Source organism: Rhinoraja longicauda, chromosome 9 (assembly GCF_053455715.1).
Source record: "Rhinoraja longicauda isolate Sanriku21f chromosome 9, sRhiLon1.1, whole genome shotgun sequence".
In the NCBI taxonomy this organism is placed as follows: Eukaryota; Metazoa; Chordata; class Chondrichthyes; order Rajiformes; family Arhynchobatidae; genus Rhinoraja; species Rhinoraja longicauda.
The window spans coordinates 58,562,627-58,586,826 of record NC_135961.1 but is presented as its reverse complement, the minus strand read 5'-3'; the positions used below and the strand labels follow the sequence as shown (position 1 = coordinate 58,586,826).

The 24,200-nt window shown below is 41.3% G+C and overlaps 1 protein-coding gene across 3 annotated transcripts in view; it reads left to right on the top strand.

The window, feature by feature from the left end:
* ralgapa2 (Ral GTPase activating protein catalytic subunit alpha 2) overlaps positions 1 to 24,200 on the top strand; it is a 330,072-nt gene that overhangs the window by 186,486 nt on the left and 119,386 nt on the right. For all 3 annotated transcript variants that reach the window (XM_078405597.1, XM_078405596.1, XM_078405594.1), the window contains 3 exons: positions 18,768 to 18,839; positions 20,903 to 21,026; positions 23,425 to 23,580. In XM_078405597.1, coding sequence (XP_078261723.1) covers positions 18,768 to 18,839; positions 20,903 to 21,026; positions 23,425 to 23,580 — 352 coding nt within the window. The remainder of the gene's footprint in view (positions 1 to 18,767; positions 18,840 to 20,902; positions 21,027 to 23,424; positions 23,581 to 24,200) is intronic.

The window sequence follows — 24,200 nt, the reverse complement described above, 5'->3', positions numbered from 1 at the left end:
CAATGAGATTACTTATTCTCGTCTTCAAACTCAATCAATTCCCTACCCATATCAATAGGTTGCCTCCATTTCCATTTTGGTCTACATTCTCTTATTGAATGTTTCCTGTAAATTCATGTAATTAACATCCTAATATACTCGTTATCCTCTGTGTCAGAGTCACCCTGAAAAACATGCTTACCCTTTACAAATCTATGCTGACTCTTTCCATTTGGTTTATGTGTGTAAGTGGTTAATTACTCTACTTAACAAAAGGTGCCAGTATCATTTCCACAATTGACATTAGGCATGTACAATTATAATTTCCTAGTTAATCTCTCCTGCTTTCTTAATGAAAGGGAATTGGAAATTTTCCAGTCTTTGGAATATCACGTTTCGAGCATTTGTAATTTCCTAATCTGCATTTACTTTAATACCTTTGTGGGTGAAATAATGAAATCCTAAAGGAAGGTCTACTTTTGGTCTCATTATTTTCACCACTAATTTTGTTTAACATATTTATTCCAGTAAGTGCATCTCTTCAACTTAATTGTCATTTTTGTTGTATCTCCAATACTTTATCCTTAGCCTGTAAAATGAAAACTGAAATTAGATTAGCAAACCTATAATTTCCTGATCTTTTTTCCTCCCATTGCAACATCATCCACCTCTGTCTTTAAATAATCCAGATTGCTTTTAGTTATTCTTTTTCTCTAAATGTGAAAGCCTCTTGTATTGTACACAATATCCCTCTTTTTTTTAAAAGATTGTAATTATTTCAACATTTTTGCATGAACATCATTATCAGCAATAGTATTTATTGCCTATCCAATTGCTAGATCATTTTGGATGGCAGTGAAGAATCAACTATTCCTGTGGATCTGGGATCTTGGGCAAAAAGTATTAGGTTTATCTTCCTTGAAGAACATTAGTGAATGAGATAGATTTTAAGGCAATTCATTAGTTTTGTGTTGTTACTAATTACTTTTTTATTGCATAATAATCCAGATTTTAAAAACCCCACCTGTCAAGGATGGATATGTATCTATATCTCGGATAAATACTGGACTTTTGATGCTATGCTCCATCTTGAATCCCTTTCATGTTTCTCTTTGCTGTTCTTTGTCTCTGTATCCTCAAATTCCCCAAATGACTCTATTTTATTGAAATGTAATGTCTCACTTCTCATGTTAACCGGGGTTATTTACACACTCTAGCTCTTTCTGATCTTCCGATCTCATGTTCCACCAAAACATCTCACAATGCACTCACAATATCACTTCATAATTGCATTGTCAAAATCTTTTAATGATGCATGGTCCACTTTTTTGCCTCGCCAACTTGATATCAAATTCAGTCTCGTTGTGATCACTGTTTGGTCTAAGACCTGCTTTTCCATTTGGTTATTGTTTATCCAGGCAAAATAATCATTAAATCTAAGATGGGCACTGTATGTTAGCTCACAAAGTCGTTTGTCTATTGAATAGCTTTACTCTTTTGTGCACCTGCACAATCAAATTTTTTGGGAAATTAATTACAACTGAAAAACGATGACCTAAACAATTGTTTTATCTTAAATACATGGAGGGCTCAAACATACACACACTGTGGTGTCTTATAGCATATAACTGAGGAGATGCAAGGAAATGCAGATGCTTGTTTAAAAAAAATGGGATTCTATCCTAATTCCCCCCCCCCCCCCCCCCCCCCCCCGTCCGACCTACATCCAAGATAGCTTGATCCTCATTTTCAACTTTTAATTCCTAGTCCCATATTGCCTCATCTGTACCATGGACAATCATACACCTGCATCCTTCACCAGCAAATTCTCAAGGCCCTCCTGTTCTTCCTTGTACGGAGGACCAATCAGTTTCCCTCTACTCCGCCTGATGGAACTTGTCCTGACCCTCAACAACTTTTGCAGACCAAAGAAGGGTCCCAACCGGAAACGTCGGGTTCTCCGGAGATGCTGTCTGATCCATTAAGATACCACAGGTCTGGTGACCTTTCCAGGCTTTCTGTTTGTTGGAGTGGTTGATGCCACCTGAAGGTCACTTCTGCCAAACGACTTTTAATTTGTGGAGCAGAAGGCCTCTGAGAGGAATCCCTGACCAGTTTTCTTCTTGAAGTTAGAGAATTGAGCAACACTAATGGAAGTCATTTTCTCCAGTGTGACTGTGCTGACTTTTTTGATTGAGATCCATTTTCCTTTCCAAATCCTGTAAAGTTTCACATGTTTACCCAAACTCCTCGCATATATATTATGTATTTTGCTTCCAGCACAGTTATACCTCCCCTGGCTGAATGAAACAAAACTAATTCTGCCTCATCTAAAGTCCCTTATCCTGTGGTGTAAACCTTAGAAATACTTCTGCATCGCCTGAAACTTTCTCCCACATCCTCAGCACTAGAATCTTATTTATAAGTTAAATAAAAATTAAAAACTGATTTGTCTCGCATTATTATTGTCGGTTTGCTCTTGTACTTTGTTTCTAAGGCAGAAATTAAAAATAAATATTCCTTCATTGTTTCTTTCATTGCAAAGGCTTACACTTGTAGCTAAGTTTCTTTGTGTGTCTCCCTCTCCCTTATTATCTGTAGTATTTTTCTTCACCATTCCTTCATGTTTTACTTAAATTATTTTCTATCTGAATCTGTTCTGAATCTCCTCACTATTTGTACTGTCCTAGGATGATTTAAAACCATTTCATTGTTCACATTTTTTGCTCCAAACAGAATCTTGTTGTATAGGTAGTGCAAAGAAATCTTTTTAGCTACTGTTATAGTAAAAGTACTGATAGTAAAAGCTTCTTTGGGTATGTGAGGAGGAAAAAAATAGTTAAGACAAATGTGGGTCCTTTGAAGACAGAAGCAGGTGAATTTATTATGGGGAACAAGGAAATGGCAGATGAGTTGAACAGGTACTTTGGATCTAGAAACATAGAAACATAGAAAATAGGTGCAGGAGGAGGTCATTTGGCCCTTCAAGCCTGCACCGCCATACATTGTGATCATGGCTGATCATTTACAATCAGTAACCTGTGCCTGCCTTCTCCCCACATCCCTTGATTCCATTAGCCCCTAGAGCTCTATCTAACTCTCTTTTAAATTCATCCAGTGAATTGGCCTCCACTGCTTTCTGTGGCAGAGAATTCCACAAATTCACAACTCTCTGGGTGAAAATGTTTCTTCTCACCTCAATTTTAAATGGCCTCCCCATTATTCTTAGTATTTGGCCCCTGGTTCTGAACTCCCCCAACATTGGGAACATTTTTCCTGCATCTAGTTTGTCTAGTCATTTTATAATTTTATATGTCTCTATAAGATCCCCTCTCATCCTTCTAAACTCCAATGAATACAAGCCTAGTCTTTCCAATCTTTCCTCATATGACAGTCCCTCTATCCCGGGGATTAACCTCGTGAACCTACGCTGCACTACCTCAATAGCAAGGACGTCCTTCCTCAAATTAGGAGACCAAAACTGCACACAATACTCCAAATGTGATCTCACCAGGGCCCTATAATACTTCTCTAAGAAAGACACAAACAATCTCCCAGATGTACTAGTGGCCAGAGGTTCTAGGGTGATGGAGGAACTGAAGGAAATTCACATTAGGCAGGAAATGGTGTTGGGTAGACTGATGGGACTGAAGGCCGATAAATCCCCAGGGCCTGATGGTCTGCATCCCAGTGTACTTAAGGAATTGGCTATAGAAATCATTGACGCATTGGTGATAATTTTCCAATGTTCTGTACATTTAGAATTAGTTCCTGTGGATTGGAGGGTAGCTAATGTTATCCCACTTTTTAAGAAAGGAGGGAGAGAGAAAACAGGAAATTGACATTGATGGAGGTAATGATGCTGGAGTCAATTATAAAAGAAGAAATAGCGGAACATTTGGATAGCATTAACAGGATCGATCTGAGTCAGAATGGATTTACGAAGGGGAAATCATGCTTGACTAATCTTCTGGAATTTTTAGAGGATGTAACTAGGAAAATGGACAAGGGAGAGCCAGTGGATGTAGTGTACCTGGACTTTCAGAAAGCCTTTGATAAGGTCCCACATAGGAGATTAGTGGGTAAAATTAGAGCACATGGTATTGGGGGTGGGGAACTGACATGGATAGAAAATTGGATGGCAGACAGGAAACAAAGAGTAAGGATTAATGGGTCCCTATCAGAATGGCAGGCAGTGAGTTGTGGGGTACTGCAAGGCGAGGTGCTGGGACCGCAGCTATTTGCAATGTACATTAATGACCTAGATGAAGGGATTAAAAGTGACATTAGCAAATTTGCAGATGACATAAAGCTGGGTGGCAGTGTGAGCTGTGAGGAGGATGCTATGAGGATACAGGGTGACTTGGACAGGTTGTGTGAGTGGGCAGATGCATGGCAGATGCAGTTTAATGTGGATAAATGTGAGGTTATCCACTTTGGTGGCAAGAACAGGAAGGCAGATTATTATCTGAATGGTGTCAAATTAGGAAAAGGGGAAGTATAACGAGATCTGGGTGTCCTTGTTGATCAGTCACTGAAAGTAAGCATGCAGGTACAGCAGGCAGTGAAGAAAGCTAATGGCTTGTTGGTCTTCATAACAAGAGTTGAGTTTAGGAGCAAAGAGGTCCTTCTGCAGTTGTACAGGGCCCTAGTGAGACAACACCTGGAGTATTGTGTGCAGTTTTGGTCTCCAAATTTGAGGAAGGACATTCTTGCTATTGAGGGTGTGCAGGGTAGGTTCACAAGGTTAATTCCGGGATAGTGGGACTGTCGTATGTTGAAAGAATTGAGCGACTGGGCTTGTATAAGCTGGAATTTAAAAGGATGAGAGGGGATCTTATTGAAACATATAAGATTATTAAGGGATTGGACACGCTAGAGGCAGGAAACATGTTCCCGATGTTGGGGGAGTCCAGAACTAGGAGCCACAGTTTAAGAATAAGGGGTAGGCCATTTAGAACGGAGATGAGGAAAAACTTTTCCATTCAGAGTTGTGAATCTGTGGAATTCTCTGCCTCAGAAGGCAGTGGAGGCCAATTCTCTGGATGCTTTCAAGAGAGAGTTAGATAGAGCTGTTAAAGATAGCGGAATCAAGGCAGGAACGGGGTACTGATTGTGGATGATCAGCCATGATTACAGTGAATGGCGGTGGTGCCTCAAAGGGCCGAATGGCCTAATCCTGCACCTATTGTCTATTGTTCCCCAATGCATCTTCTTTTACAACTTTTTGTTCATGCTGTACATCACATGTTTACAATTTAACAACAATCCTGATGTGCATAGAGCTATTTTAAGACTGAATAATCCATCCCTTAGGATCTGTAGGGTACGTGCAGCATGGCACTGCTGACAACATTGTTGATGTGAATCCTCAGAAACGCTGCTGACGTGCACTTAAATTTTTTACACCTGCCTTTTGTTCGAACTGCTCTGCCCTATTTTCAACCCCTGGATAACATTTGGGTGGGGTTTATTCAGCGGGCAGTATTGCTGCCAACAATGAGTCCCTCCCCGAAGAACTCAGTTCATTTTCCGTGCGCTTTGAACAGAAGGGGGTGGAGGAACGTCCCCCTGCCCCGCCTCTCATGGGTGCGCCTGTGTCGACGGCTACTGTGGCAGACGTGAAATCAGCCTTCCTGAGAATTAATCCACAGAATGCAACTGGCCCAGATGCAGTCCCTGGCCGCCTTCTCGGGACCTGTGCAGATCCACTGGCAGCGGTATTCACAGACATCTTTATCCTCTCACTACTCCATTCTAAGGATCCCACCAGCTTCAACAAGAGCACTATCATCCCAAAGCTAAAGAAAAGTAAGGTAGCATGCCTTAATGACTGTCATTAAGTGGCTCTGACATCCACCATCTTGGAGTGCTTCAAGAGACTGGTGATGGAGTATTTTAACTCTACGTTCCAGCCAGCCTTAATCCACCGCAGTTGGCGAACCAATCCAACGGATCCACAGCAGATACCATCTCCCTGGCCTTAAATTCATCTCTGGAACATCTAGACAGCAAGGATTCCTAATTAGACTCTTATTTATTGACTACATCTCTGCCTTCAACACTATAATCCCATCCAAACTCATCTCCAAACTCCTTGATCTAGGAATTTGTACCCTCTCTGCCGCTGGATCCTTGACTTTCTAACCCACAGACCACAATTGGTGAGGTGACAACACATCCTCCGCATGGATAGGAAAGGTTTAGTGGGATATTGGGCCAAATGCGGGCAGGTGGATCTATTATAGATGTGTCATTTTGGTTGGTATGGCTAGTTGGGCTGAGGGACCTCTTCCCGAGCTGCATGACTCTGAATCTATGACAATAATTCTCATCACTGGTGCCCCACAAGGATGCGTTCTCAATCTCTTGCTATACACCATGTACACTCACCGCTATAGGGCCAAATACGGCACTAACTCTACAGGTTAGCAGATGGCATCACTGGGGTGGGTCAGATCACATACAATGACAGGACGGAGTACAGGAACGAGATAGAAAATAGGATGGATAGGACAATAACCTCTCCCTCAATGTCAGCAAGGTGAAGGAGCTAGTTATCAACTTCAGGAAGCATGGTGGAGTACATGTTCTAATCAGTATCAATGGTGCCGGTGGGAATGGTTATAAGCTTCAAGTTCTTTGGCATTAATATTACCAACGTCCTGTCGTGGTCCAACTACATTGATGTGACTGCCAAGAAGGCAGAAACAACATCTCTACTTCCTGCAGAGGCTCAGTGCTGGGACCCCAGTTATTTACAATATATATTAACGATTCAGACGAGGGAATTAAATGTGACATCTCCAAGTTTGCAGACGACACAAAGCTGGGTGACAGTGTGAGCTGCGAGGAGGATGCTATGAGGCTGCAGGGTGACTTGGATAGGTTGGGTGAGTGTGCAGTTGCATGGCAGATGCAGTATAATGTGGATAAACTTTGGTGGCAAGAACAAGAAGGCAGATTATTTTCTGAATGGTGTCAGATTAGGAAAAGGGGAGATGCAACGAGACCTGGATGTGCTTGTACATCAGTCACTGAAAGTAAGCATGCAGGTACAGCAGGTAGTGAAGAAAGCTAATGGCATGTTGGCCTTCATTGAGAGAGGATTTGAGTTTAGGAGCAAGGAGGTCCTACTGCAGTTGTACAGGGCCCTGGTGAGACCGCACCTGGAGTATTGTGTGCAATTGTTGGTAGCTTAATTTGAGGAAGGACATTATTGCTATTGAGCGAGTGCAGTGTTGGTTCACCAGGCTAATTCCCGGGATGGCCGGACTGACATATGATGAAAGAATGGGTCGACTGGGCTTGTATTCACTGGAATTTAGAAGGATGAGAGGAGATCTTAAAGAAACATATAAAATTCTTAAAGGATTGGACAGGCTAGTTGCAGGAAAAAATTTCCCGATGTTGGAGAAGTCCAGAACCAGGGGTCACAGTTTAAGAATAAGGGATAGGCCATTTAGGACTGAGATGGGGAAAAACTTTTTCACCCAGAGAGTTGTGAATCTGTGGAATTCTCTGCCACAGAAGGCAGTGGATGCCAATTCACTGGCTGTTTTCAAGAGGGAGTTAGATTTAGCTCTTGGGGCTAAAGGAATCAAGGGAGATGGGGAAAAAGCAGGAACGGGGTACTGATTTTAGATGATCATATTGAATGGGTGTGATGACTCGAAGGGCCGAATGGCTTACTCCTGCACCTATTTTTCTATGTTTCTATGCAAAATATGTCAGACTAGGGCTCATTCAGAATGCCGGCAGTCCCAGGCTGCATTGATGGCACACACACTCTGCAAGTGGCAGGAAATTCCGGATTTGCAAAACAAATGGCGAATCCTGAGGAAGGGTCTCGACCCGAATCGTCACCCATTCTTTCTCTCCAGAGATGCTGCCTGTCCCGCTGAGTTACTCCAACATTTTGTGTCTATCTGTGAATCCTGAATTAACTGGTCAAGTTACTGCAATTTCATTGCTGAACATTGCTGGACTCCTCATGGAGTTCACCAACAGAGCCGAACTTGCTGAATTCCTCGGTATTTAGAGTGCGGAAGATGCCCTCTGAATCTGTGCCAGTTTTGGCTGGCACAGGAACAGCAAGCACATTGATTTCAATGGAAAGGGACAGCTGTGTGGAAGAAAGGCAAATATGTAAATTATTATTTTTCAATTAATTGCATGTGGTGTAATTTGTTTAATTATTTAACTTAAGTTTTCTTATGTGGTTTAATTTTCTCCTTTTTTAAAAATTGATTGCTTCTGAGTGTTCTTTGGCATCTTTGATAGCTAGTCAAAGTGGGGTGTAGCTTTGTTAGCTGTCAAAACTGTTTCAGCATCTTGACACTTTGGACCAGGACTTCATCCACAAGTTAATATTGATGGGTCCTGAGAAGACCAGTCCATGTTTTTTCCATGCGCTTGGGGCAAGCCAAAACCTATTGTTCACTGGTGAAGATAGGGAACCCCACCTTTGAAGTGAGATGGAAAACTGTAACGTAAATAATGCAGAGGTTGTTTTCATTAATTTTTTTTTAATATGCTCGGACAATTTAGAAATGTTCATGTTTATATTAGCTCTCTCTCACTAAAGTAGCTTTGTGAAGGACTTGATTACAGACAAGAATTTAAAGATTGTACCACAATTTGTCGGCATGTTTCATATCGGGCAGAATTGATTCTACCACAAAACCTGCATCAATAATAGAAAGCTGCCCATTGAAACTTTTACATAATACACCCAAGTTGACTAAAAAATGATGTACACTACCGATTCCCAAAATCTCCAGCTGTTGGGAAACAGGCACGCCATCCTGTTCAAACCCCTATGTTTGAGGGAAATTGTATGATACGATACAATAGAACTTTATTTATCCCAGGAGGGAAATTGATCTGCCAACAGTCATAAAACACAAAATACACAAAACAGAAAACACATGAAACATGAAATTAAAGTGACGAGTGGAAAAGTTTGGGGGATGTGCAAAGATTGGGAATGGGATGGGGGGGGAGTCCGTCTCAGTCTACCCCATGACGGAAGAGGGAGGAGTTGTAAAGTTTTATAGCCACAAAGAAGGAGGATCTCCTGTGGCGTTCTGTCCTGCATCTGCAATTTGTGATTGCTATCATAAGCTTCAGAAATGAAGCTTGGAAAATGAAAAGACATTTGTTTCAGCAACGTGGATGTTGCTTTGCTCATTTAGTATGCAGCAAAATACATACCAGTATATCATATGCTCATCGAATTCAGGAATTAGTGTTAAGAAAGGAGTTTACTCATGTTGTCAAATTACTTTAGAGGTTTGATTGCCATTCAAAGTAACTGGTACATTTAGAACTCTCCTTCTCCAGTGTAAACGTGACAGGATAAATAAAATGTCTGCTACATTTTTTTAGCAAATTTATTGAAAATCCATTCGTATTTATATATAAATTCGTGTTTATTTTTAACTCTAAAAACCATTAGCAAGGGTGTGTGAAAAGTAAGCTTTTACATTTTTATTTCTTGTTTGACTCTTTTGCTTCTGAGTTCTTAACATCACACTTTTAAAAACAGATCAAAATCCCTCAATGTGTTATAATGTTAAAAGTCTGCTCTAAACACTGTTAATTTTGCTTCATCATAGTTTCCTCTAGCACAAACCAACCACAAATTGCAATCCTCCAGGCGTGGATTTTCCGCGTTTCCGAGGGTTTCCGCATTTTTAAAATCCATTTTCTGCACAAAAAGCACGATTTTTGGGGCACCTTGGCTGGGCAAGGCAGCCAATCTCGACCTCATCGTGACTTCCGCGGGCGATCGGTGGGATGAATTTGCAACCTGCGGCCAGGCTTGTGGAACTCCAACCCAGCTGGAGCCAGCACATCTATCCCCATAGCTGACTTCCTTGGCCGACTGGGTAAACCAGCAAAGCTCTGGAACCAAGAGTGCCAGAAAATCAGTGTAATGAGTAAATATTAAATTTAAGTGCAAGATTATATAACTAAATTAATTAAGACAGAGTTAAAATATAAAACACAGCAGACAAGCCAATTACCACCTTTTTGAGCTGATTATCAATTAATGTGCAAATTTACTTAAATGTTATTAATATACAGTGACATATTCACATTATTTTGTAATGTCCGTTTTTACTTTGAAATACACAAAAAGAGGCTTGAAACTGGTAATTTTGTGTGTACATTTTCAAAAATGTTCCAATTTTTTGACCCCCGCTGTACTCTCAAGCGCTCGGCTCTTTTCCTCTTTTTTTTTACCTCACTCACATGCCTGATGCTCCTTGTTCTGTCCATATTGTGCAACTTAATTCCAGGTAGGGCACTTCATTACAATAAACAAATCACCCTTTTATGTCTTTACACTGAAACTCTGAGAGCTATGTATAAATGTACTGCTTATGTGTTTTAACTATATTCTGCACAATTGGAAATCGGAACAGATTTTCAAATGTAATGTTTTAAATTAGGCAGGGCAGCGCAGTGGTGCTGCAGCGTCCTAGGTTCTATCCGGACCATGGGTTCTGTCTATGTAGAATTTCCGTGTTCTCTCCATAACCGCCTAGGTTTCTCACCGGAGCTCTGGTTTCCTTCCACATCCCTGGAAGATTAACTGGCTTTTGTAGATTGTTCTTGGCATTGGTAGAAAATAGAAGATGATGGGTGGGTGTTGAAGAATAGAATTGCTAGGAAATACCAAGGGGTTTGGGGGGGGGGGTCAGAGAGGTAGATAGGGAGGGGGAATGGAACTAGTCCGAATGGTCCAAGAACTGATATTGATACAGTGGGCTTAATGTGCTCCTTTAACATTGAGAAATGTTAGAAAATATGGGAAATGAAACCTATGTGAGGGAAATCTTGGGAATTGAGTTGTATTGTGTTAAATAATAACCTCATCACCAAGCTGACATAGGGTGCATTAGTTGAAGATTTAGCTGCGGTTCCACAGACTGATGTGTTAAGCTTTGCACACTACAGTAGAAGTGAGACATGAGGGCAGGAGAAAAATGGTTACACTTCACAAGGAGGATGGGTTTCGAACCCTATCGTTCGATGCACAATGGATTAACATTCCATTGCCTTAACCTCTAGACCACCTTGTCTGTTCTCCTACAGTTCACAAGGAGGGTGGGTTTCGAACCCTATCGTTGCGATGCAGATTGGATTAGCATTCCATTGCCTTAACCTCTAGACCACCTCGTCTCACAAGGAGGATGGGTTTCAAAGCCTGTTGTTCAATACACAATGGAGATGGGTTTCGAATCCTATCGTTCGATGCACAATGGAAACTTCTCCTTTGACTCCTCCCACACAACTTCTCATTTGACTCCTCCCACACAAGCCCTCCGTTGACTCCTCCCACACAACTTTGACTCCTCCCACTTCCTCCAAATCCAAGGCGTAGCAATAGGCACTCGCATAGGCCCTAGACATGCCTGCCTCTTTGTCGGGTACGTCGAACAATCCCTGTTCCGGGCGTTCACTGGCCCTATCCCCGAACTCTACCTCCGCTACATTGACGACTGCATTGGTGCTACCTCTTGTATCCATGCAGAACTCACTGACTTCATCAATTTCACCACTCATTTCCATCCTGCTCTTAAATATACGGACCATCTCCGACATCTCCTTACCGTTTCTGGATCTCACCATCTCCATCACAGGAGACAGACTAGTGACCGACATCTACTGCAAACCCACTGACTCCCACAGCTATCTTGACTACACTTCTTCCCACCCTGTTTCCTGTAAAAACTCTATTCCCTACTCCCAATTCCTCCGTCCATGCCGCATCTGCGCCCAGGATGAGGTGTTCCATACTAGGGCATCGGAGATGTCCTCATTCTTTAGGAAACGGGGGTTCCCCTCTTCCATTATAGATGAGGATCTCTCTAAGGTCCCCTCAATATCCTGCAGCTCCACTCTTGCTTCCCCTCCCCCCCATTCGTAACAAGGATAGAGTCCCCCTTGTCCTCACCTTCCACCCAATCAGCCATAGCAAACAACAAATTATCCTCCAACATTTCCGCCACTTCCAACGGGATCCCGCTACTGGCCACATCTTCCCATCTCCACCCCTTTCAACTTTCTGCAGAGACCGTTCCCTCTGAAACTCCCTGGTCCACTCGTCCCTTCCCACCCAAACCACCCCCCCCCAGGTACTTTCCCCTGCATCCGCAGGAGGTGCAACAACTGTTCCTTAACCGCCCCCCTCGACTCCATCCAAGGACCCAAACAGTCTTTCCAGGTGAGGCAGAGGTTCACCTGCACCTCCTCCAACCTCATCTATTGTATCCGCTGTTCCAGATGTCAACTGCTCTACATCAGCGAGACCAAGCACAGGCTCGGCGATCGTTTCGCTGAACACCTTCGCTCAGTCTGACTCAACAAACCTGATCTCCCGGTGGCTCAGCACTTCATCTCCCCCTCCCATTCCCAATCTGACCTTTCGGTCTTGGGCCTCCTCCATTGTCAGAGTGAGGCCCAGCGCAAATTGGAGGAACAGCACCTCATATTTCGCTTGGGCAGTTTACACCCCAGCGGTATGAACATTAACTTCTCTAACTTCAGATAGTTCCTCTGTCCCTCTCTTTCCCCTCCCCTTCCCAGTTCTCCTACTAGTCTTCCTGTCTCCAACTACATCCTATCTTTGTCCCGCCCCCTCCCCTGACATCAGTCTGAAGAAGGTCTCAACCCGAAACATCACCCATTCCTTCTCTCCCGAGATGCTGCCTGACCCGCTGACTTACTCCAGCATTTTGTGTCTACCTTCGAAGTGAGTCATGAAATTGGTTTGGAACCAGCTTGCTTATTTCTACTTTTTAATGGTCAATAGTGTGTTACTATCTCATGTGCAGATGCACAGTGAGATTCTTATTTTGCATGTAGTTCAGTAAAGCATTTCCATACCGAAGCACAATCCCTGATTAGCAAAGTGTACAGAAATAGACCACTGAGAGTGCGTGCAAGAGGTGCCAGGTTTTGGCGCCATTTTCAAAATAGAGTCCATGCTCTAGGTCGTGTGAGTGGTGCCCGGTCCAGGCGAGCCCCAGGCTATTGCAGGGTCTCAAACCATCATCTTCCTTGGACATCTGGATCGTCCAGTGAACCCTCGGTCCCTCTGCTCACCCGTCAACCTTTGTGCCCTGATGGGAGCCTGGTGCAGCTGACTTTAAGGGCGGGGACTGCCAACTGCCAGACGGCCAGACCCCAGTTCCCTCTCCTACCGGCCTTGCTCCTTGCATCCGTCATTACCGGCTCCCTTACAGCCTCTCTGGTCGCTGGTCTTTGTGCGACCTGCCTGGTCTCGTGTGTCCGGCCGTAAGGCCCACCGGATCTTATGCCTTCACGTTTGCATCACCAAATGTTTTGCCTTTTGCGTCTGCCGTGTTCATCCATAAACAATATTCCAAGGCCGCTAAGTATGCCTTTTAGTGTGAAGTAAACGATGGTGACAGGAATGAATGGTAGAAAGAGATTAATTTACAAATTATTGAAATTTCAGGCCTGTTTATTTATTTAATCTCTTCCAAAAAAAGTGTGCAATATTTTGAGCATTTTGTTTCCAGTTCTCCCTCATAAAATGTATTAAATGAGATGAAATTAAGGGATAAATTTCAGGTCTTTGCTTTAAGATTAGTGAATGCAATCATAGCACAACTGCAAGGTTAAATACAAGATAAATCTTTTCAGGGACTCCGCGTACCTGTAATCCAATCCTTGGCCATCTGTTGTTTTGTGTACAATATGTTCAGGTTCGTTTTTCCGCATGCCTCTGTTAATTGATTATTTTTTAAAAGTGACTTGCACTGCGTTGGAGGAAGTTAGTTATACAAGGAGTTTTATATTTATTTTTCAGGTAGTGGGTTCTTGGACAATGCTACCTTTTATTGCCTATACTGAAATGATAAGGCCATTGGCATATTTCTCAATTCTTTCTCCAAATAATTCCTGCTAGCACAGTCGAAGGATGTTTTAAATAAGGTCAGATCCCTTAACATAAGGCCATGTATTTTTGCCGTTGTTAATTTTTCTTCACAAACTGGTAGTTCACATTCCAGTATTAGGTGTTATTCGATAGCAACAATAACAGCAAACATTCACTTGGCATCTCCTAAAATAGCAAAGCATCTGAAAGCAATTAACAGGTGTAATATAGATTCAGAGGCAGACAAGCCAGAAACAATTCCTCAGGCCCAACTTGTCCATGCCAACCAAGATGCTCAATCTACGCTAGTACTACCCATCCACCTTTCCATATCCCTCAAAAGCTTAAACAGAAACAAACAAAAATGCAGTGAAAGAGTAAATGTTGAGAAAGTAAAAGAGGCAGAGAAACTTGGGAAGGCACTTCCAACACTTACGACTATGACACCCAAAACCATGCTGCTATTGAGCTAAATTTAAGAATAATCTAAATGGCAGAATTTAATAGTGCAAGTATTTCCAAGGATTGTAGAGTTAGAGGTAGTTACTAAGTTAGAAAAGGTTGACTAAGGAGAGATTTTAAAAAACAAGATGACCATTTTAAAATTAGAACATTGCTCCAGAGCTTGTGATAAGGGATGAATAACTCTGGGTTGGGGCAGACAGCAAAGCTTTGGATGATTTAGGTCTGTGTTACGTTCGAAGAGGTGCTGAAGGAACTATCGTGTATGAAGGTGGACAAATCTCCAGGGCCTGGTCAGATATATCCAAGGGCATTGTGGGAAACTAGAGAGAAAATTGCAGGAGCCCTGTTGAAATTACAAGTCGTCTTTAAATACAGGAGGGATGCAGGAAGACTGGAGAATGGCAAATATGCCTCTGTTCAAGAAGGCCTGCGGGAGAAATGCTGGAAACTTTAGGCCAGTGGTTTAACAACTGTAGTTGGAATGTTACTAGAGAGTATTCTGAGGGATAAGATATAGATGCATTTAGAGGGACAAGGGCTGATTAGGGATAATCAGCATAGTTTTGTACATGGGACGTCATGTCTCACAAATCTGAGTTTTTTGAAGACTTGACCAAAAAGGTCAATGAGGGGGGAGCTGTGGATGTTTATATGGATTTCAGCAAAACATTCGACATGGTTCTGCATGGTAGGCTGCTCTGGAAGGTGAGATCACATGGGATCCAAGGAGAGATAGCTGAATGGATGGAAAATTTGCTTTGCGGAAGGAAGTAGAGGGTGATGGTGGATGGTTGCTTCTCGGACTGGAGGCCCGTGACTATTGGTGTGTCTCAGGGTTCGGTGCTGGGCCCGTTACGTTTGTCATCTATATCAATGATTTGGATGAGAACATACACGGTAAGATTAGCAAGTGTGCTGATGATACAAAAGTGGGTGGTTTTGCAGATAGTGAAGGTGATCGTGAAAAATTGCAGCAGGGTCTTGATCGATTGGCCAGGTGGCCTGATGGATGGGTGATGGAATTTAATACAGAGAAATGAGAGGTGTTGCATTTTGGGAACTCTAACATGGGCATGACCAACACAATGAGTGGTAGGGCGCTGGGGAGTGTTGTAGGGCTGAGGGATCTAGGCGTGCAGGTGCATGGTTCCTTGAAGGTGGAGTCGCAGATAGATAGGTTGGTCAAAAAGGCTTTTAGCACATTGGCACATGAGTCAGAGTATTGTATAGAAGTTGGGAGGTCATGTTGCAGTTGTATAAGAGGTCATGTTACAGTTGTATTGGTGAGGCCGCATTTAGAGTATTATGTTCAGTTCTGTGCACCATGTATAGGCTCGAAGGGGTGAATGGCCGACTCGTGCACCTATTTTTCTATGTTTCTATGAAAAATGTTGTCAAGCTAGAAGGGGTACAGAGAAGATTTACGAAGATGGTGCCAGGACTAGAGAGTCTGACCTATGGGGAGATGTTGAGTAGGGACTCTTTTCTTTGGAGCGCAGGAGGATGAGGGACAATCTTTATAGAGGTGTATAAAATCATGAGAGGAATGGATCAGGTAGATGTACAGAATCTCTTGCCCAGAGTAGGTGAATCGATGACCAGAAAACATAGGTTTAAGGTGAAGGGGAAAAGATTTAATAAAAATCTGAGAGGTAACTTTGTCACACTAAGGGTGGTGAGTGTGTGGAACAAGCTGCCAGAGGAGGTAGTTGAGACAGGGACTATCCCAACGTTGAAGAAACAGTTAGACAAGTAGATTGATAGGACAGGTTTGGAGGGATATGGACCAAATGCGGGCAGGTGCGACTAGTGTAGCTGGGACATGTTGGCCAGTGTGGACAAGTTGGGTCGAAGGGCCTGTTTCCACGCAGTATCACACGATAGCACAGTGACTCTGATGTGAAACATAAGGAGAGTTGAAGAAGCAAGATCGGCCAGGGAGACGTTGAAATATATTCTCGAGAAGGCAAAGGTGTGGATGAGGGTTTCAGTGGTAGACAAGCAGAAGCGGACAATGTTACGGAGGGAGAATTAGGCAGCCTTATGGAGAGTCACCTTCAGTGCTAAGCAACTAAAAGTCTCGTTCAATTTCAAATGGTTGCCAGGGTGAGGATTTGTAGTCGGTGATTAGGAAATGGAGTTTGCAGCTGGGCTTGAAAAATAATGACTTTGGTCTTCCCAATAATTTATTGGAGAAAATTGCAAACTCTTATTCATCACTCTTGGCAACATGGAAATACCAGAGGCAAATGTAAATACAAACCCTTAAAACTGATGCGTAAAAATTAATTTCACCACATGTGCTGTTTAATTCAGCACCAGGCAATAGATCAGAAAACTAGCTTTATAATTTAGTTAATACATTTTTTGAACCAGATTATAATCTGTACTACAAAAACAAAATCATCGAGTTTACTGCAAGTGGTTACAGCCATGTTTTCAATTAGTATGAATTGAAGCAGGAAGTATGTTCACAAATACAATGATAACTCATTGGAATAACTGAGCCTTGACAATTAACGAATAGCTGCCAATGCAGAGAATTAGTACTTCACTTGGCCTTGTGTACTGTTCATGGGTTTCTGTTCATGACTGCTGTCGCTTGACCGGTTAAAATTGTCCTCTGCAGAGGATAATATGCAGCCTTACAGGGCGGTACAGCGGCGCAGCAGTAGAGTTGCAGCCTTACAGCGCCAAAGACCCGAGTTTGATCCTGACTAAGGGCGCTGTTTGTCCGGAGTTTGTATGTTCTCTCTGTGACCACTTGGGTTTTCTCCAGGTGCTCCAGTTTCCTCCCACATTCCAAAGATGTACAGGTTTGTAGGTTAATTGACTTCGGTAAAATGGTAAATTGTGTAGGATAGTGTTATTGTACGGGGTGATCACTGGACTCGGTGAGCCAAAGGGCCTGTTTCTACGCTGTATCTCTAAAGTCTTTCAATATCTTAAAGCTCAAAAGATATATTGTAGTGCAAATGTAATCTCTGCATTTATTTTATGATGACTGGTATGCCTGACTTGGACAATAACTATTGTGTTTCATTGTTTTATAATTGTTTAATTAATGAGGATTTTGATTTTCTTTCCATTTGGAAACAATTAAGCAAATAGGCTCATCAAGAATTTCAATTGGTATCAGTTGATAATCAGTTCTAATTTCAAGATATATGTAAAGTTTGAATTGAATGTCTTTGAATAGTAAAATAATATTAATTTCTAAAAATCATGCCGCAAGTTTACAACTTCATTAATTAAGACCTTTCAACAACGGTCAAGATTTTTTTAAACATTCTTAATGATCGCGTAAGATTTAAAAAAAATTGGATTCTAGATTACTTGAGTAACATCATTCGAAGATTTATTAACTCTCAATTTTGCTATTAACTGATGTCTTGGTTGAATCTTTTTGCTTTTGTGCTCATTAGCACATCGCTTTTTTTGCCTGTTATAATGAGCGGCTGGGAAAACTTCAGGTTTAGAAGCTGAGAGCTCTAGTTCAAGAGTTTCCGAATTAGCAACACTTTCAGAGATTTAAAAAGCACAAATATGAAACACAAAACATTAAAATCCAATTTCCCTTCTGATTTTGTCAACTTATTAAATAACATATTGTGAAAGACCAGACCTAATGACACCAGTTGTTCTTCAGGGATTCGAAGCACAAAATGCTAACAATTCACCAGAAGTCTCATACCGATGTACTATGTGAAAACAGAGAGGGGATGAAGATCCGGTTGTCAGGAAATAGATTCATCTGATTTCAAAATTAATTCCACGTTAATAGGATTCAGTTTTCATTGGAACAATGCACACAGTGATAGCTATTACCAATAAGCACACATTTGCAATACATAACTAACATAATCAGTTCTTCACAGATTTTGAGCTGAAAACCAACATTATCTGTTTAATCCTTTGCTTGGCCAAAATATCAACTCATGAAATTAGCTGACATTAAGTTGTAAGTTTTCGTTTTAACTCAACATGCAATCAAATCAGTCAAGTGGCGACGGTTACAAGATCACAAGATGGTTTCCTACAAAAGAGTTACCACTCAATTAATACAGATGTGTGCTAGAAAAATCATTGGCTATGCCCAGACCATAAGCCCTGAAATCCCATTTCTTAAATCTCTTGGCTTCTCTCCCTCTCTCTTGCTCATGCGTTTAGACTACCTAGCCAAAAGAAGCAGCAGCCAGTGCCCATTTATTTATAGCGTGATAGCTTGGATGCTGTCTATGTTTTCTGGATTCTTAAAATATTGTAAGGGTACGGAAATTCAAGCAAACATCTTTCACATCTGTTGCTTCATAGTTGCACGTGAATTTTGAATTGTTGGTGTGATTTTTGTTGGAGAAAATGAATTACTTTTTCATTCTTGCGTAAATTTGTCTCTTATTTCAAGGAATAGTTTCCATCTTCTGAAGAAAAACTCAAAGCTACTAAGGGAACTAAAATATTTGGATTCAAGGCAGTGGTAAGCATGTAGTCATAATTTTATGTGAACATTGTGAAGTTGTGTTGCCTGGCTTAGCCAGCACTTAAACCTGTTAGAGAAAATGGATATTTCTGAATGTTCCCGATTGAGTCATAGGGTCATATAGAACAAAACAAATCCCTCAGCCTACCATGTCCATGCTGTCCATTAAGTACCCATCTGTACTAATTCTATTTACAAGCACTTAGTCTGTAGTCATCTACACTTCGGCAATTCAAGTGCGCATTTAGATACTACTTAAATGTGAGAGTACCTGCTTCCACCAGTGCAATCCAGACTTTAGTAACCCTCCGGGTGAAAGTTCTTCTCCAGAGTCCCCATGAATCTCTCTAAACTTATGCCTTGAGTGATATTTTATTTTTCAACCCCCCCCCAAATAAAAAATTGAAATAATGGAAACATTTATAAACGGTAGCGCAGCGGTAGAGTTGCTGCTTTACAGCGAATGCAGCGCCGGAGACTCAGGTTCGATCCTGACTATGGGTGCTGCACTGTAAGGAGTTTGTACGTTCTCCCCGTGACCTGCGTGGGTTTTCTCCGAGATCTTCGGTTTCCTCCCACACTCCAAAGACGTACAGGTATGTAGGTTAATTGGCTGGGTAAATGTAAAAAAAAATAAAAAATTGTCCCTAGTGGGTGTAGGATAGTGTTAATGTACGGGGATCACTGGGCGGCACGGACTTGGAGGGCTGAAAAGGCCTGTTTCCGGCTGTATATATATGATATGATATGATATGATATGAAGAAAAGCATGTTAACTCAAGATAGCTATTAAGAAATTGAAACATTTAGAGTCATACGGCGTAGGAACAGATCTTTCGGCCCCAACTTGCTCAAGCCAACCAAGATGCCCCATCTACACTAGTTCCACCTGTCTGCATTGGCCCTTATCCCTCTAAACCTTTCATATGCATCAATTAAAGTTATTACATTGAAAGATATCATCTAATATTATAAACCTTGTCCCATTAAGCCATTCCTGTCCTTTGAAATGAATGGATATTGGTTCCTGTGCCAGTGAGATTCAGCAAGCTGATTTCTCAGTCAAAGTACTTGGTAATTCGTGCATGCTTGCATACTGTTCTTTTATTCCAATGTTGAGTCACAGTTTAAAAAATACTGGGCAAAGATGATCAAGTTCAGGATATCTTTTTCCTGTGAAAATTCCAAACTGGAACTGCCGGTGATTGTGATGTTTTTCTTCATACAGAAATGTCAAAAGATCTTAAGATTTAGATTTCATTTCTTTCAGTATAGCCATCACACATTTCTGCAAATTACAATTGATTTTGTTTCCAATAACAACATGTTTTTTAATGTGGTATAACCAAACAATAAATTTTGCCTAAGTGCTAATTGATGATCAAGGTGACTTCAGCAAATGCAAGTTGGCTTATTACAAATTGTCCATTCCTAAGATTTGTTTACTTTGAGTTACTTCATTTTTGATTACAACTCCTATTTTAATTCTGTGAATTTGATAATTGCAATATTTTCTGCTTTGAAAATGATGGGAAGGTGCTATTTAGCCTTTGCTGCTCTCTCTCTCTTCTTTCAATGCAATTCTATGTCCATATCTTGGTGCCATATCTTTTGTCTTAATACTCATATACTTTTCCTGCAGCTCTTCTGCCAATTTTACCACTCATTAACATTTATCTGTCTTTATTGTGTACATTTTTAACTATTTATGTGTGTCGGTACTTAATTCTTTGTCCTCTCCAATCCTTACATTAAACCTAATTATAATGTAGAATGTTCCAAAACAGTCTGATCTATCCTTCAATATTGTTAATACACCAGACATTAACTACAAAAATATTCCTGAGTCCACTTGAAGAAACAGCTTTCCTTTTGCACCATGCATTTCAGTTTTCAGATGAGGATCAAATCAAATGTAACATTTCTATATTAGTACATTTAAATTCCTCAACGTTAATATGCATAGAAACAAACTAATGAGTTAGAAGAATGTGTTGTTCATCATGATTTATTTATGTGATCATTTGACGCAAAACTGGTATAAATTTATATTTTTCAAGTCGGGAAACCCATAAGATTGCAGTGTTTTACATCATGGAAGGACAGGAAGACAAGTGCTCAATTCTTTCAAACACTGGAGGAAGCCAAGCCTATGAAAATTTTGTCTCTGGGCTAGGCTGGGAGGTATCGTATGTTTCTTCTTAAAATTTATTGGATAATCTTCATAACAGTACTATGTTATTTTGTTTCTGTTACTTCAGTGAATCTCTAAATTTGTGATGTATTGTGTAGAAATAGATTGACTCTTCAAAATAACTTTTGAAACATTTACATTTTTTGTTTAATTTATTGAAGTCCATCAAATATATAATGTAATTCATCCATTTTATAACTTCAATATCCAGACATATTATAGACAATAGACAATAGGTGCAGGAGGAGGCCATTCGGCCCTTCGAGCCAGCACCGCCATTCAATGTGATCATGGCTGATCATTCTTGTCCTTTTTTGTGTATGTGAGAATAATGTAATTGCTGGAAGCAAGGCTATAGCTACACTGTGGTACTAAATGCATGAGTCAAACACCTTACTAGAATAGCTCAGTCGGTCAGGCAGCATAACTAACCAACAACACCTCGTCTCCTCTTGTTTCTTCCACCTTTCCCCTTCCCCTACATACCTTCCCCTGGCCTCGCAATTCACCCCTCTCCTCTCCTTATCTCACAGCATATGTCTCCTTGTCCTCTCTGGCTTTTGTCCACCCATTTGCCAATTAACCACCTCCCCTCATCTGTATTCATCTATCACTTGCCGGGCTTTGTCCCGTTCCCCTCTCATTTCTAGCTTTCTCCCTCCCTCCCGACTACAATCAGAGTGAAGAAGGATCCCAACCCAAAACATCACCTGTACAGGTTCTCCAGCGATGCAGTCTGGCCTGCTGAGTTACACCAGCACTTTTTGCTCAAAATTCCAGCATCTGCAGTTCTGGTTCTGGTTCGAGTTGATTACTGCGCAAACACCTCAAAAGTGGTTATCTCGCGCAGTTCCTTGTGTTTACTTTGGTCTATCTCCTCGGTTTGGACCTAACTAATTTCATTCATGTTCATTAGTAGGTCCAGAGTTGGCATGGGGTGGGGAGAGAGGGGGTGGGAACTAATGGTGGTGATAAGATAGATAATATAGTCTAGCACTGACTTTAATGAAGTTTGCATCTTGGCTCTCTCCTGCTTCAAGTCAGGAACTCTAAACTTCTAGAGCCTGGAAACTGAATTCAGTAGAATTCATACATTTTTATATGAAACTTATTTGAAAATCAGATAGTTCAGGCAGATTTTTATTCTGGGTTCTCTGTGCATCTGATATGCAAACTCAAAGAGAATTGCAAGTATGTGTAATGAAGTGCCACTGTGCAAAGTATGCTATTTCCAGAATGCCCAGAAGAGCATCAGGATGCCACCTAGTCAAATGCAGATTATTGGAGCACGTGTGAAGCCTGCTTCTTTGTGACTTGGAGAGGGTCTAGATGAGCCCCTTCAGGGTGGGCCTTGGAGATTTGACTGGTGCAGGTCCATCTTCAGGTAAAATGTGTAGGAAGGATCTGCATATGCTGGTTTAAACCGAAGATAGACACTAAAAGCTAGAGTAGCCCAGCAGGTCAGACAGCATCTCTGGAGAAAATAAATAGGTGATGTTTCGGGTCGAGACCCTTCAGACTGAGAGTCAGAGTTCCCGTCCCAATGACTGAGTCTGAAGAAAGGTCTCGACCTGAAATGTCACCTATTCCTTTTCTCCAGAGATGCTGCCTGACCTGCTGAGTTACTCCTGCTTTTTGTGTCTATCCACCTTAAGGTAAACTTGGTTTCTCACCCATGTCCTTAGCACACGGTGGGGGAGGGGGGGGGGTGCAATTTACATTAACTAATTAACCCACCCACCAGCTCACCATTGGAAAGTGGGAGGTAAACAAAGCACCCAGGAATCCCATGCTGTCACAGAGAGGCTGTGCAAATTCCACGCAGAACCTACCAGAATTGAATTCTAGTTCCTCTGGCAGTGAAATAGCTGCACTTCCTGCAATACAACTGTGCTATCGTACACATGGCACAACATTTTACTGTGTTCACTTATTAATATGGATCTTGCTGCAATCCTCGACACCTGTACAGTCTTCACATGTACTATATTTGAATCTTTCCCAGAAAACTTGTTTGAGGTTTCTTTTACTGCACGAATTAAACTGGGAATAAATATTTGCCAAATTGGAAGCAGTGTTAAGATTGAATATAAAGTTGCAAGTTTTGATTCTGTAAAAAATCCGTGACGGGTAAAACTCCAGTTAATGGGCTAAAAGCAGAGCTTTTACTTTGACACTTAACAGTAAAATATTATCCCTAAAACTATTCTACAACTATCAGAAATAATTATTCCGAATAAAAATTGTGTTAATGTAAGAAAGCTTTCTTCAAATTTCACTGTTTATTAGTTAGTGTTTTATTCAAAACAATACTTTATTCAATTCTGTAGTGCTTTATTTGTGACGGGAAAGAGAGCATTTTGTCATTGATTCATTTATTTTCTGTAGATTGACCTGTCTACACATTGTGGTTTTATGGGTGGCCTGCAACGTAATGGAAGTACAGGCCAAACTGCACCTTACTATGCTACCTCTACAGTGGAAGTCATTTTCCATGTTTCAACAAGAATGCCGTCTGATTCTGATGATTCAATAACTAAAAAGGTAATTTGCTAGATATTTCCATTCAGCTATTGCTTTCCCCCAGGGTTCTTGAAAATTTGACAATGGTAGTTATTTATTTTTAATGGTTTAACATCCTTGTTTAGAAATTAATGAGGGAAAAGGTGCCGATGCCGGGGAATGATAGTTCTTTTACGCTCTAACCTGAAAGTATTGAATTAGGAGATAACCCACAAATGTCAGCCATCAAGTTCCACAATGTAGCTCTGAGAACATTGCTCTTTGGCAGTAATATCATACGTAACAAAAGCTTTTGAAATAGTATTTGTGAAAGGTATTCAGTTCTGGGTACCATGTTATAGGAAAGATATTGTCAAGCTTGAAAGGGTTCAGAAAAGATTTACGAGGATGTTGCCAGGACTAGAGGGTGTGAGCTATAGGGAGAGGTTGAGTAGGCTGGGTCTCTATTCCTTGGAGCGCAAGAGGATGCGGGGTGATCTTATAGAGGTGTACAAAATCATGAGAGGAATAGATCGGGTAGATGCACAGAGTCTCTTGCCCAGAGTAGGGGAATCGAGGACCAGAGGACATAGGTTCAAATTGAAGGGGAAAAGATTTATTAGGAATCCAAGGGATAACTTTTTCACACAAAGGGTGGTGGG